The sequence below is a fragment of the Haliaeetus leucocephalus genome, unplaced genomic scaffold, assembly GCF_000737465.1.
Source record: "Haliaeetus leucocephalus isolate CR32 unplaced genomic scaffold, Haliaeetus_leucocephalus-4.0 Scaffold840, whole genome shotgun sequence".
Taxonomy (NCBI): Eukaryota; Metazoa; Chordata; class Aves; order Accipitriformes; family Accipitridae; genus Haliaeetus; species Haliaeetus leucocephalus.
In genome coordinates, this window is record NW_010973276.1 from 1,754,662 (window position 1) to 1,769,016 (window position 14,355).

The 14,355-nt window shown below is 50.2% G+C and overlaps 1 protein-coding gene across 2 annotated transcripts; it reads right to left on the bottom strand.

Annotated features, from left to right (window-relative positions):
• Nucleotides 1-1,233: 1,233 nt before the first annotated feature.
• On the bottom strand, nt 1,234-14,074 carry MVK (mevalonate kinase). 2 transcript variants are annotated; one of them, XM_010582069.1, is made up of 10 exons: nt 13,997-14,074; nt 13,784-13,919; nt 12,557-12,713; nt 11,191-11,346; nt 8,287-8,390; nt 7,191-7,236; nt 6,304-6,394; nt 5,704-5,820; nt 2,367-2,520; nt 1,234-2,021 (listed from the first exon to the last, which is right to left on the bottom strand). In XM_010582069.1, exons 1-10 carry the CDS (start codon nt 14,072-14,074, stop codon nt 1,870-1,872), a joined length of 1,191 nt encoding a protein of 396 aa, XP_010580371.1. In that variant the 3' UTR covers nt 1,234-1,869. The 2 variants fall into 2 exon arrangements, with proteins under 2 accessions (XP_010580371.1, XP_010580372.1); XM_010582070.1 differs by lacking the exon at nt 11,191-11,346.
• Between the last annotated feature and the right edge of the window lie 281 nt (nt 14,075-14,355).

The window sequence follows — 14,355 nt, forward strand, 5'->3', positions numbered from 1 at the left end:
TCAAAATTTTTATTCCCTTCTTTTCGTCTGTACTCCTCCAGCACTCGTAGCATGATTGCGAGGCCGTCTTCCAAGGAAAGCATTTAATGAGGATCAACCCCAGACATGTTGTTTTGAAGCTAAGTTTCTTTGCACTGAATTTGGCATTTCTTTGTGCTAACCAACAGAAACTACAGACACATTTAAACGCTGATAGAGTCAACACGCTTCCAGATACTCACATTGATTACACTGTATTAGAAAATGGTAAATAATTTATCAGGCTTTCTGACTTGTGATTAGTGTAAAGCTGTTCTTGGATGCAAATTGGAATTGTAATTAGACATGTAGAAACCCAGCATCTGAAACATGTTTTTATTGAAGCAGCGTAAGGTACTTTTTTCCTTTTGTTTCCAGCATAATTATCAAAGAACACTTTGCACATAAAAAACCCATCAATTTATTAAAACCAGAGACAGTTTTACATCTGATCAGTGAACTAAAGCTGGTCATCATGATGCCAGGATTTTAGAGCTAGTACATAACTTCTCACACTTGATTTTTCATTCCTGCAGTGGAAGGCAAGCTCCCCCACCTCTGCCAATTTATTACTCAGCTTTGAATGAAGCAATTCTTGAACAGACGTACACTTAAAAAAAAAATACCAGACAAACAGAACAATGATAAAACTCTCTTTGGCAGGTACTGAAGAGACCACAATCGCTAAGAGTCAGCTTATTACTTCAAGATACTCCAGCTTCAGACACTTACCTGCCAATTGCCTTTAGTTCCATGGTACAACTCATTAAAATTTCAGAAGTAAAAACTGCATTTACATTTGCGTAATAAGTTCAAATGCATTTAGCTTTTATAGGTTGCCAATTGCAACTTATGGTCAGCTTTTGAGGAGGTGATTTGGTTGGGTTTTTTTTTTTTTTTTCTCTACCTAAAGCCAATTACTTCAAATTAAAACAAATTTGTTTGCTCTGTCACTGACCCCCCTCCACCCCCAGTCTCCCCCTGCCCTGGCAGTGGCATGTCTTACATATCCAGCAACAGGCAAGATCAAGGGCATGCTCGTTTAAGGCTGAAGTGTGAGAGATCCTAGAACAGCTATTGCAAGTAGAAATTTTAAGACTGCCCTTGCCTTTAGCCACCCTCCTTGCAGGTGACAGTTGCTGTTTGAACCAGACCTCGAGCACATGAACAAAAACCAGAGTCTGGCTATGGGACCCTGCTTATCAGCCCAGGCAGAGATTATGGGAAAGAGTGATAACAGTGATAATTTCACTGGAATTGTGCTGTATCTTTCATTTTAATTATCCACCTCTTAATTAGTAGCAGGTAAGAGCTGTATTTAAAGGTTTTCTCTCCACCATGAATCACAGTCCAGGAGAAACGGAGACCTGAGTGTCAAGCCCTGAGCTGCCAAGATGCTTTTCACCCAGAAATGTCAAAGCGCTCTGCACATCCACCTTGCCAGCCCCCGCTGCCCACCCTTGCAGGACGCCAGGGGAGAAGGGAAGACACATCACATGCATCTGAAGCAGCAGAACCAAGCAAAGTGTCATTATACGCACTGGAATCCAGCCAAGACCCTCTTCTCCTGCCCCTTGGGATTAGCACAGCAGTTGAGTAAGTAAATTCAAAACAGGATTTTGAGAGCCTGGGTCAAACTCGCACCTAGCCCAAGTGTGAGCAGTTGCTCCCAGGTCCTCATTGCAGCCCCTGCTCCCAGTGACACCAGGCCTGAAACTGGCTCCACACCCATGTCTAGAGGCCCTCAGCCATACAGGAGACCAGGAGAGAAGTTTCCAGGCATCAGGGCATGCATAGCTGTCGCTCCAAGGACATGGTGCCAAGAGCTCAAGTCTTGCCAGAGGCAGAAGCTTAACTCTCAGAGAGCGCGTGCAGCACTTCAGCATTTAAAGACGAGGAGGAGTGCAGGGTCACTCCAGGGGCCCCGATATTGGTCTCCCAGCATTCAAATCCACAGGCACATAAGTCTCGCTTGGCTGCTTCCATGGCCAGCGGGGATGTGTCTGCCAAGAGGAAGGCAAGAGCAGCCAGTTAGTCAGCTAGGCCACTGCAGGGAGACTGAAACAGGCCATTGCGCGTTTAAACACATGCCCCCCTGGAACAGGGCCAATGCCCTGAAGATCTGACACACATAAATTAACACACTGAATCTCCCCTGTATGAAACACTGCAAACTACACTGCCAGGCAGCTCTGCTATACACCATCCCACACTCGTGACATGGCTTCACATCCCACCACAGCCACATGAGGGCTAGCATCATATCCCTCTGCTTCCAGACCTGACCCCACTGGCAGGGCCATGTGGAACGGGGGAAGGATGCCCAGAGCGAGCGGAGGGTTACTGACCTGGTCTCAGCAGGGTGATGCCACAGCCGCCCCCACCAGCCCCAGTCAGCTTGCTGTGCAGGCCGTGGGATGCTGTGACCCGGCACAGCCTGTCCAGGGAGGGATGGCCGACGCCGATCACGTTTAAGTGGTGTTGGTTTATATCAAAGAGTTCCTAAAAGCAACCGCACAAACATGAGATTGGCGTGCATGGTGACAGAGGCTCTTCACAGCTGTGGCTCCCTCCCCAGCAAGGTGCAGGGGAGCTGCCTTGCCTTCCCAGCACACACCCCCCCCCCCCTCCCCCCATCTCGTTTCTGCAGGGAGTTCGGCCACCCACAAGTCTCAGGGCCCAGCAGCACTGGGCAGCAAGGTCAAGGCCAGAGTCTGAGCCCTGGACTGCTCATCCGTCCCTGTCTCCCTCATGACTTGTGCTGCTGCTGCCCACCACAGTGACAGCGGTACAACAGCTTCTGGACCTCCTGAGAAAATCCTGATCACAGCAAGCTGCCAGCAGGCATTTATTTCAGACACTAAATCAGAGCTCCCCGATGCCTCCCAACTGCTTCACCTCTCCCCTGTCACATGAGTGTTGAGCAGGAGACTGTGCAAGCCGCCTCTCTGGCTGTGGGAAGGGCACTAAGCCAGCATCTCCCATTCCTGGCTGTCACCCTGCCCAGCTCTGCAATCTATCCAGCATAACTAAATCCAGGGGACTTCTGACACAGGCAAGTCTGAAACGGCATTGCTGGAGAGGCGACGTGGAGTTACCTCCCCTTGTTTGCATTGTGCAGCACTTCTCTCTCCTCACGGGCAGGGCCTGGGCTGCAAGCCAAGAGGCCTCTCAACAGCACCACGCTGGGAATCTGGCACCCGGCTCAAGTGGGTTCGAGAGGGTCCTCCCTTCAGGGAAGAGCAGCGCAAGCCACTCTCCAAGCAAGGCCACCCTCCAAGCAGAGCTGCCCAGCTCTGGTGAGCTGCAAGTGCATCTCTGCCACGCTATCCCAGCCAGCCACAAATCCTGCTGCTCCTGGAGAAAGCTGCCACGGCAGCACAGTCCAAATGGCCCAAGTGATGGACAACGCCACCCAGAGATGGGAGTTACAGCTTCTCGCCTCCCAGTACTTGAGGTGAGGAATTAAGGAACAGAGGGAAGGGCTTGGCCCACTCTCAGAGCAAGCCTGGAGCAGGGCCAGGAACTGACACCAGGCCTCCAAGCACCGCAGTCCCCTCCCAGCTCATCAGCACCATCAGAGGAGGAAGCTCGTTCTCAGCAACGCTGGTCTGACACCACGACTTGATCATCTCCCCAGTGTGTGTCAGCTGTTCCCATCGCTGTCCCAGTGGGTATCACAAGCAGGGAGCCAGCTGAGATGGAACCAGTCCCAGAGAGGCTCCCTAACAGGAGCCCTGTGTTCCCTCCTCCAGCTGGTGCCACCAAGCGCTTCCCCACCTGCAGCTCATGGTGAGCCGGGAGGAAAGCTGCGTACAGGGAGCAGTGGGAGCCATGCTACAGCTTGGCAGGTGTCAGTCACATCACCCTCCCTCAGCTCTGCACGGGTCTCCTGCCAACACCACACAGGAAGGGACGATGCAGAAATAATCCCTCTCCCCCCATCTCCAGAGCATTTCTGTACTGCGTTTAAACAAATGTGAGGAGATGAATTAGCCAGTTGCACGCAGAGTGCATATATCACGAGTTCTGTGCTACGTTGGACAGACGTCCATCTAGAGGCCTCTTTATATGCCTGAGTGAGGGCACAGCACTGTCTATGATGATCCAAGACACCTGTCATCCCCTGATCCAAAATCTGCCAGGAATCGGATGACAGCTTATGACACAGTAGACTAGTTCAATGGTTCAGATACAATGCTGTCCAGAACTGCACATTTCAGAAACAGCCAAATATATATATATATATGCTGCATATAATCAACTGTGCCTCTGTGGGCAATTCAAGCACAAGACAAAACAACAGATTCAAGACAGAAACCCACTCACTGCAGTGCTGCTTCCCAGGCATTGTATACAAGGCTGCTTTGGCATCTTTCACATGAGGATCTCAAAGCACACTTCCAATTAGCCCTCCTCTTCTCCATCTCCCAATACTTCTGACAGTCTGAGCAATAATGCATTAAGGTGGAGAGGAGCTGTCTGAAGTTGCGCTGCAAACAGACTCCAGATCTTCCCCAGCCGATGCCAGCTCAGCCCTCATTAGGGTCAGCCCACCCAGATGGGCACAGAAACCCACCAGCCTCTTGGTGCGAAGGGAGGACTCCGCTATGAATCCCATGGGAAACCCTCCTGTGCTTGCTGCAGTCCCAGCAGCAGCTCACCCACATGCAGTGAAGTGCAACACAGCCTGAAGCAAAGAGGAGAAGGCTGTACCAACCATCTGCTCACAGAGTGGCCCTACACCGCTGCCACAAGCTGAGCTGGGAAAGCAGCTCTCTGTCCCACCCCAGAGCCCTCTCCTGTACCTCTGGAGCATGCTCATGCTTGTGGAGGGGACAACCTACCAGCAAAAGCAAGGACAGGCAGAGATCCTCACAGGAGAGCCGAGGAGCGGGATCCAGATGCCAACAAGGAACTGCACCACTGGCACCAAGTGGTTCTTGACCATCCAAGTCACTTGGCACCCAGGGCCAGGCCAGGTTTGCCTCAGCTGGGAGACTGCCACACATCCTTACCCCACGGTTATATGAACCAGTATTACAGCTCTCTCAGCACTGCAAAAAACTTCTTCCACTTGAAAGCATGCTTCCCCCCACCACAGCAGCCTCTCCTACTTTGAACAAAGCCAAGACAAACACAGATCTTTGTATGCACCTCATGCATCAATGTCAGGTCAGCTCTGGGCACAACTCTGTTTGTTATTTTCTGGAGCCAGGATGAGCGCAGAGCAATGGACTGGTTACGAGCCAGCTCCCATCACAAACCAGTGGCTCCTGGGCACTCTGCTCTTCACTCCAGCCTTGGCAATGACAAAGCAGTTGCTTCACAGGCAGTGACTGCCAGAATGAGCACGGCTGGCCCACGGCGCAGGGAGGCGGCGTCTCGGCCTGAAGTCACTCCATGTTTCTTAGCAAAGGGAAGCAAAACCTCCAGAGCTACAGGTCCACAAAGCACCAGGCCCACTCCCTCCCTCCCTGTGCACCGCTGCGGAGAGACACCAGCAGCATTTTCTGTCCCTTGGCTCCAGAAAAGGCACTAAAAGCAGCACACACAGAGCATGGTTTCACTCAGAACTGAACATTTCCTGCTATCAAATTTTTTCTTAGACCTAATGTTCTTTAAATGACATTTTGATGTTCAACAGTAACAGTGTCTAAAAATACTGGCGAACAAGCCCCTTACCTCCAGCACAGGGTAATACTCTGGTGATGGATTTGCAGGCATCGCTTCCAGAACACTTTGGCACTCCTGAGAAATTGCATCAATGGAGTCCAACACCGGGTTCATTATAGCAGGGAACTGAGAAGGGGGGGAAGGCAAGATGTGAGAAGACTGCTTGCTAGTCTTCTAACACCACTGTGATAAAACAGGCCCCAGTCTCTCTGAGCTGGACAATTCCTCATCCCATTTGGGGCTACTCATTCACAGAAAAACCCACTGCAGAGCAGGGCAATAGTAATTTGCTCCCACCTGCAGAAAATGGAGGAACAGAGGGAAACAGGTCAGAGGAAGGAACTATTCTTTTCATGGTTGCAAACCAGTGAATTTTGTGGCAAGCCCTGTTAATGCTGGAGAAAGGGAGGAGGTGAGCTGAACCCCCATTCCCAGGGCAGCTAGGCCTTAGCTAGCAGCAGACAGGAATGCAGTGACTACAGGAGGGACCTCCCAGGAGATCCCCGTGAAAGCTGCAGTCCCAGACGAGCAGATCTGAGCTCTTGAGGGTTATCTCCCCACCCTGCACCAGCACACATCCCCAACCCTGCAACCAGGCAGGCGCCGCACCTTCAGAATCTTCTCCTTGACACCAGCCACCAGGACCTTGGTGCTTCGAGGCACTTTTGTGTTGGTCAGCAAGATCCTCAGCATCGGCACCCTGGAAGTAACAAGAGACACCTCCTTGCCTCTTTCCTTTACAGTCCCCCAGCAGCCGCTCCCATGGCCCAGAAAGCTACAGTTCGTTCTGCCTTGAAAGGCCTATTTGTGCAAGACACCCAAGATAAGAGTCCCATTAGTTTTAAATAAAGTTAAGCAGGTGCTTAAGTGCTGGCTGGGTTGAGGCTTGCTCCTCTTAGATACAAGGAACAACTGTACTAGTGCTATAAATAGGACTGTAACGTATTTACTGAAATCCATGTTTTTCAAGCAAAATTTTTCCTTTGAAATACTATCTACGAGACTAGCCAGTAGTAGCCATTAACTGCTAATAGAGCAATTTCATGCACTGTGAAAGATTTTAATGGAGTCAGATTATACTTCATTGGCAGGAGGCAGAGGTAACATGCAGGATCTGGACATGGATTTGTCAATGCAGCTTGGTTTTCACACAGTCCTACCACCAGGTAAGCAAAAAGTTCCCCCTCCCCACAATGTCATTTGCTGCCAGGAGCAGATCCGTTCCTGCTGCCCATGATGCCATGAAATTAATATTGATCCTTTGTGCTGTGTTCATCTAATGTCAGATAATGACCAAACATTTCACTGTTCCCATCCACTCCAAACCAAGACAACACTCAAGCTACCCACACCCATGGCAAAATCTGGCTACAAAGTCCTTCCACCATGCTGTTAGCGATCTCCCATCAATCTCATATCCTACAAGATCCACCCAATGCCTCTTTGACATATTCCACCCACCGTATGCAAGTGTTATTTTTAAACTCAAAATTTACCTCTTTAATGGTGTGATTTTTCCTGATTGGTATCTCAGGGCTCCACCTAAAGTAAAATACATGCATTGTCTCAGTACACAGTGAGCTGAGAGATAACACAGTGTCGTAAGAGGCAGAAGGTCTTTCATCTTTAGAACCTCACCCAGAGCATATGACAGTAATTGCAAGAAACACCAGCTAAATGAACCATGTTCTCAGACAGCATGAATCTGCCTAACCCTGCTGACTTAATGAGAGGGTCTGGCTGGACGTAGTTAACCCAATGCCTTTCTCTTTGCTCTCCTCTAGTCTGGGATCACATTAATATTTTTTAAAAGGCAAAGAGTTTGGCCAGCATTAAATCTTTACTGAAAAAAAGAATCAGGCAGTGATTCCCTGGGGCAGAGCCAAGCATGCAGGTTTCAAACTGGACTGAATGTGTGCACTCATGTCAGCAGCCATCCTTCAGCATGGAATTTCATTGTCCAGAAGGAATGTCTCACTTGGCTCCTACTTTTACAGAGGCATTGCGATTAGGTCTCATTAGAAAGATTATTAAAAGTCTTGAAGGACACTTCCAAAACACTTGGAAGTCTCTGCTAATTGAAACTAAATGACAGCTGTCCAACTGCATTTTCTACTGCATTATCCTTGCAACAGGATTAGGTTTCTTTGTTCACGCCAGAATGTTTAAATATCAGTTATTTGCAACAGGGTCTCTGCCCCATAGCACTTGCCTGGGGGACAATCTCTGGTGTTACTGCAGCAAGTCTCCCAACAGCCCAGCTGGCTCCAGTCCCAGCTTACAGATGGGGCAAAGTGAGACAGGAAAGGATTCCCTCTACTCGGGTCAAAATGGAGACCTGAATTTGAGAGTTTCTGTTCCCTTTGCTGCACCTCAGTGCAGTGGGGCAACCTGCTCCATCCAGTGTCCCTGCAGCAACCCCAGCCAAGCCTTATTGTTTGCAGAAATGCAACCTGTGGCATCTGCTCACCACCTTCCCACAGCTGATGCACACTGCAGCGGAGAATGGAAACAGGTCTGCTGCTCTGCCAACCCGTCAGCCTCTCCTCAGCACCCATATTCAGTGCCGCGGAGCAGCAAACACATACATACCCCAGGTGCCAACAGCATTATCCACACCCGACGGATTGCCATGGATCACCCGCTCCCCTTGGAAGGCCCAACTGTTAATCAAAGTCAGCTCTTCTTCTGTCCACCTGAAAGGCAAGAAAATGACTCCAATACACAACTGAAACCAGCACATGTGGACAGAGAGAGGCACCAGAGGCCACAGGAGATACAAAAACAGTGGGAAGCATACAAGGCACCCAGTTGCTGTGGGAAGCCCCGGCATCGCAAAACCCCTCTGCACACTGTGTTCTTTCAGCAGAGAGCAGGCATCGCCGTTTCCAGCACCTAACTGGCACTCAGCACTTTTCTGCCTGGCAGTGTGCAGAAACACGTCCAGCCCACGAGGGGAACTGGCACTGCTCCACAGAGACAGCACAAAGGGCGCAACCACTACCCAGTGCTCCTGCTGCAGGCCAGCAGCAAGGGAGGGAGCACATTCAGGGAGAATATCCTAGCCCTGGCCTAGCAAAGATCACATGCAACTGAATGCTAGTCCAGACTTATCCCCACCTCCCTGACACTGTGTGTTACCACACGTCTTGGCCTGAGATCCTGCTCACCAACAGGCAGGACAGTGTATTTATAGACGCAGAAGGCACAATGTGAGAACGGAATAGTAAAAGTTGCATTTCAAACGTGCAGCTTCAGCCTCTAATTGCCAGCTGCTCAGCTGCAGAAGCCTCACAAATTGGGTCAAAAAGTAAATCAGTTCTACCACCACCAACTCCAGCAAAGACTTTGGTTTTTAGGGATTAACTCCTAACACTTCAAGCTACACTGGGTGCTGGCACTTAGAGCACAGACGGGAACCAAACACAGATCCAGAAGGTGTTATGCTAAAAACACAAAACCAGCTCTTTCCGTTGTCTTAAAAGCAGTCACATAAATTGCTAAGTGCTTTGAGAGTTTAAATGCTGGCACAAAGAGTTTGGTGCTGGGTCAGACTCAGCAAGGATCAAGGCCCCTGACTGAACATACTAATTAATGGGCTGTAGCAATACAAAAAGCAAATGCAGAGCTGCCAGTTACAAAGCAATTGCTGGCTGCAGCTTCACCACTCCCCAGTCTATTTCAAACCCACTCACTCACTCCATGGTGAAGGACTGTCTCAAACCCTGGCACCCCAAGGGAAGCTCAATGCCCACAGGGAGCCAGCTAGCCCTCCTGCACCCTGCTATAACACACTTCAACTCGCACAGGCACACAAATACACATCTCTGACTCCTTTCCTGCAACACAGCACTGCCTGCTCTGCAGTCCAGACACAAAGTGCGTGTTCCAAGCCACTGTTCAGATGGCCTAATGCACAGCAGTATCAGATATCCCAGCACCAGTGATGTTCTGCAGAGATCAGAGCTGGTGTTTGGTGCAGCAGGAACGTGCATTGGGCAGGTTTTTAGAATATGGGGCCCAGAATAGGTATTGCATGATGAAGCAGAGGCACAAACATGGATTTTGGAAAAGCATCAAACAGCCTTACATGAAATAATGAGAACAGTCACTGACCACTGCTAAGGCAAGGCAGAAATTCTGAGAGCCACCTGCTATCTGGAAGCTGCTTCCTTTAACTCCCTACTTCCTTGCACCTCAGCTGAATGTCTTTACCCATCTCCACACACCTTTCATTTCACTTGCCAATATTTAATCTGTGAAGCATTCAGGAAAACAGCTCACACCACCGCTACTCAAAATAGAAGCGCAGTTTGCTGTAAACCACTTGTTTTTAATCCTCTTTCAGAAGCTGCGATTCTTCTCTACACAGGAGTCATTATATCACGCTGTTCTTTTCTTGCGATGTTAAGCAAAAACCTTCTGAAGTCTGACACCCCCATCTCTCACTTACCCCTCTGCACGCCAGCTGGAAGAAAAAAAAAAATTACGCTGTATTCAAGCTGAAGCTAAGAAGCACAAGCAGGGAATGAAGACATCCTTGCTGCCTGGTTTGGAACTGGCCTTTCATTTCTCATGCCGTGTGACTATTTGGGAGGTTTGCCTGAGCATGGCGTACAAATTGTTCTGCTCTAGGAACGTGTTTCTGGATCAGGCTGCAAACTCTGTTTTTGAAGCAGAGCACAGTCACCCCCTCTTGCTGTCTCACTTTCAGTCCCACACAAAATCCACAGAAGCCAACCATAAAAGGTTGCACCTGGCACCCAGCACACAATAGAGGGTTCTGCCACTCCAGCTGTGATATGCATCTTTAAACAGAGCCTCCTCAGACACACAGCAGAGCAGACCAGTTTTTCAAGACTGAACTCCAAGGGAAAGCAACCCAAGGGCAGAAGGAAAGAAACCCCTTTTCACCAGCCACTGATAAAAGGGAAACTCAGGCAGGAAATCAGGAGGAAATGTACCACATGCAGAAAAAAAATTCATGTGAAAATGTAGAAAAAATGGAAAGGATGCTCAACTCCTTGAGGACTCAACGCAAAACCTGGAAGATGCTCAGGGACAGAGAAGAAATAGAGGTTAAAATAATTCACCACATTAAAGTGTGTGCTTTATTTGCTTGGCCAAATAAAGCTTTTTTTTTTAAGTATGCATATCTTACACTAGACAAGGGAAATGGTGCAAGTTTTACAAAGTCTTTGCATTCAGTTGCTTTTATTGGGAGAAGTGAATTGTAAACGTGTGATTCACAGGTTGGAGCCCTGGGACAGGGCATGCCTCTGCTGCTGGCAACACTGGGCAGCGATAGGAGAGGAAGGGAAAGGAGCTGGGCGCTCAGGGTGCCACTGCTGTGGCCACAGCCCAGGAGTTAGCCAGAGAGACCAAGAGAGGTGCCAGTGCCAGAATTTGTGCAGGTAAAAGGAAAGACAGGGGCACAGAAAGCAGAGCTGCCCGGGGCCGTGCATCCAAAGCAGGGAGGCTTCCTCGCTGCATTACCTGGCTGTGGACTCTCCCTCCTTCAGAGGGCAGGAGATGGCTCTGCACGCTGTCAGCAGGGCCGCCGCCAAGCAAACAGCATAGGCGGCACTTGAACCCAGCCCAGCTCCCGTGGGCAGCTCAGACCACACCAGTATGTCCACATTCGGAACATCTCTGAAACACAAACACGCAGGATATAACACAACAACCTTGAATTCCATCTTGAGACAACATTTCAAAGGCAAAAGATGCCAATTAGGACCGATCACAAGAAAAGCTGGTTGAAAACTGGCAACATCAGCACATGCATACACACACGGGCTTCATGAGTGCTCAGTTAGCACAGCTGAGTAGCCTTGCTAAGCCATTGTACTAGAACAAAGCCTTGCTGAATTGGATCTATGATTAGCACAGCTTGTCAAGCTGCTAGCAGGGGCACTTAGTAACTAAATACTTGAGTAGCACCATAAAAAGACCCTTCAAAGATTGTTGTAAATGTGATTTTAAACATATTTCTAATAAAGCATAAATATCCCAAATTCCTAGCTGCATAGTTACATCCCAGTGGAGCGACAAGCTGATGGGGAAGACGAAAGACACACATACTCGTGCCCACGTGCCCTTTTTCTCCACTGAATGCACCCGGGGTTGTGTTACAGACCCTAATATGAAACCCAAGAGCTTTTCACTGGCTGGTGAGTGATGTGAACTATGAACTGATGGTTTCAGAGCAGGCTGATGACAGCCCCAGTGCTATCACATCATAATTCTTTAACCTTTATTCCTTTGCTATGAATACTGAAGTCGGGTTCTGACTTGGTTTAAAATAGTAAGCAGTGCTGTATCAGACATTGCCCTGAGCACCTGCGCAGTAACTTATACCAGTATCATCCACAGTGTTTGTCAGGTTTAGAAACTGGAACAGCCCTGAGCTGTGGTTACCCCAAGTTCCCATCTTTTCAGGGAGATTTAGCCCACAGGAGGGATCAGACTTAGCTCAGACAATGAATTCACAGCCCACCTCTGTAGCAGTTTTTCTAACCTAAGCCAGGATGAACTGAGCTGCGTGCTGAAGGGAGGGATGTCTGTCTCCTTCTGTTGACTGTGCAGGAATGGTGGGATGAACATCTCTTAAGCACCTCAAAGCTAGATGCCTAAATGACAGCAGATGATTCCCAGCCCACCTGCCTGGGGTACCTCACCCAAACCGCTCAGGTCTGAAGGGTGTCTCCTGAGGTGCTCAGAACCTAAATGAAGTGAGATTCCTTGTAATTCCTTGTTTTGCCTCAAAGATTTGTTTTCTCCCCATGACCTTGTAGAAGCAATTAATGGTGAACAACACTCAAGACAGCATGTTTATTTTGGGGCAGGAAGATAGCCTTACCCATACTTAGCCGAAATAGCCAGGCACATATAAAGAAAGGCAAGAGTAGCAAGGCTCTCGGGAGCTGAGGCTCCGGCAGCAATTCCGGCAAACTCTTTCAGTGTATGCAGCTGTTCTACGCTGGGGGACTTAGATTCATCAAAGTCAGCTATGGAAGCAAGCAGGGGAGAATTTAAACACTTAGTAACCAGGGCATTGTTAAACTTGAAAGCAGTATTTACAAGAACAACATCTCACGTTATAGTAGGCAGAAACAGATTAAGCCAATTTCAGATTTCACCTACAAACTTTCTACCTAAGGATTCATGGTAAAATAAATGCAAAATCTCCACCAGCCACTCCGAAAACCCAGTGTTTCCACACCCCACACCTGTGGTGCATTACAGCAACTGTCTCCTTGCCTACACTTTGCAGTGCACCCATCCATCACTGTGTAGAACTTGGCAAGTCATGAACTGTTTATTAAAGAACATGGATATTATGCATTTCACATGAGTCTGGATTCTGAATGGCCAGGAGCAGGCATCAATGTAAGAGAACTTTTGGTCAGCACTGAGAGAGGTTACCAATGCTCTGACTCAGCAGACTTTGTTCTGCCCTCTGCTAAGCAAACGGTGCTCATGAGGATCACAGGAGTTCACACTAGGTCCTCTGGAAGGAAATGGCACAACCACCAGTCAGGGGCTCCATCCAGTACAAGATGCTGCAGAAATTCCAGTGAGGGCTGGCATGGAGCAGAGAGGCAGGAAAACAGGGTCTGTATCCCTGCCCTCCCCGAGAGCCCTCAATTCAGACCAACTTCAGAGAGACTCCTCTGTGGTCCCCCTTCAGTAATACACCTGGACATGGTCCCTGGGTAGTTCCTCTGTGTATTAGAGGACTGCCTGAGCTACAGCAGCACTAGAACAAGCCCCTGGGAACCTGAAACAGGAGGACACAGCCACGGCAAGGGCCACTCACAGATACCAGAGCACCAGGCAGGTCACAAGAGGCACACAGAAGGACTATGGGTGCCTGAGCTGGGAGTGTGCAGGGACACTTTAGTCAAACACACACTGAGCGTGGTCAGAGACAACAAGGCCCAGCAACACTCTGCAGGGGGAACAAATAACCCCCCCGCGGGGGTCCCAGCACAGACACTGGGCAGAAGTCGCCGAGCAGGACTGAGAGCCCCACACGATGCACGGAGAGCGGTTCCTTCCTCCCAGTGCTTGCCTGCAACCCCCCTCCGCAGGGCCTGGAGGCTGGAGGTGTCCCAGCTCCTCACGACGCCGACGCCGGGCAGGCGGACGCACACCTTGCCCTCAGCGCAGGGCCTCAGGCGGAGGAAGGTCCTCAGGTTCAGCGCCACGGCCAGGGCAACCTGCGGGCGAGGAAATGCGGCGTCAGGGGTAGTAAGTCGGACCGGAGCCCCTCCACGGGCGGCAGCAGGCTCCCTACCTTGCCGTGCACCACGGCGTGCTCCCCGTGGAGGATGACCTTCCCCGGGGCGGACAGCACCAGGCTCCGCTCCCACATCTCCCACAGCAGGACGCGGCCTCTCAGGACTGCCGCGCCCGCCTCAGCCGCACAACTCTAACCACGCGGACTGACACTCCCGCTCTCCAGTAGGAGCGGCGCCCTGCCCCGCCCTCCTCGCTCTCCAGCCAATAGCCGGGATCCTCGCGGAGGCGGGACTTCGGGAAGGCCAATCGGAAGGCGGCGGCGCGGAGTGGTGCGGAGCTGGGGTGACGGCGCGCGTGGGCGAAGGGAGGGACGGCGGCCGCGGAGGGTCAGGGGGCGGTGGCGGCCGGCGGCTA

What these genes read in the sequence shown, in the direction of transcription:
- MVK (XM_010582069.1), bottom strand. Translation starts at nt 14,074, where the DNA reads ATGTGGGAGCGGAGCCTGGTGCTGTCCGCCCCGGGGAAGGTCATCCTC. An exon ending in ACGCCGTGGTGCACGGCAAG is followed by an intron (nt 13,920 to 13,996) that starts GTAGGGAGCCTG and finishes CCTCGCCCGCAG; the next exon opens with GTTGCCCTGGCCGTGGCGCT. An exon ending in TAATGCTGTTGGCACCTGGG is followed by an intron (nt 7,237 to 8,286) that starts GTATGTATGTGT and finishes ATTTTACTTTAG; the next exon opens with GTGGAGCCCTGAGATACCAA.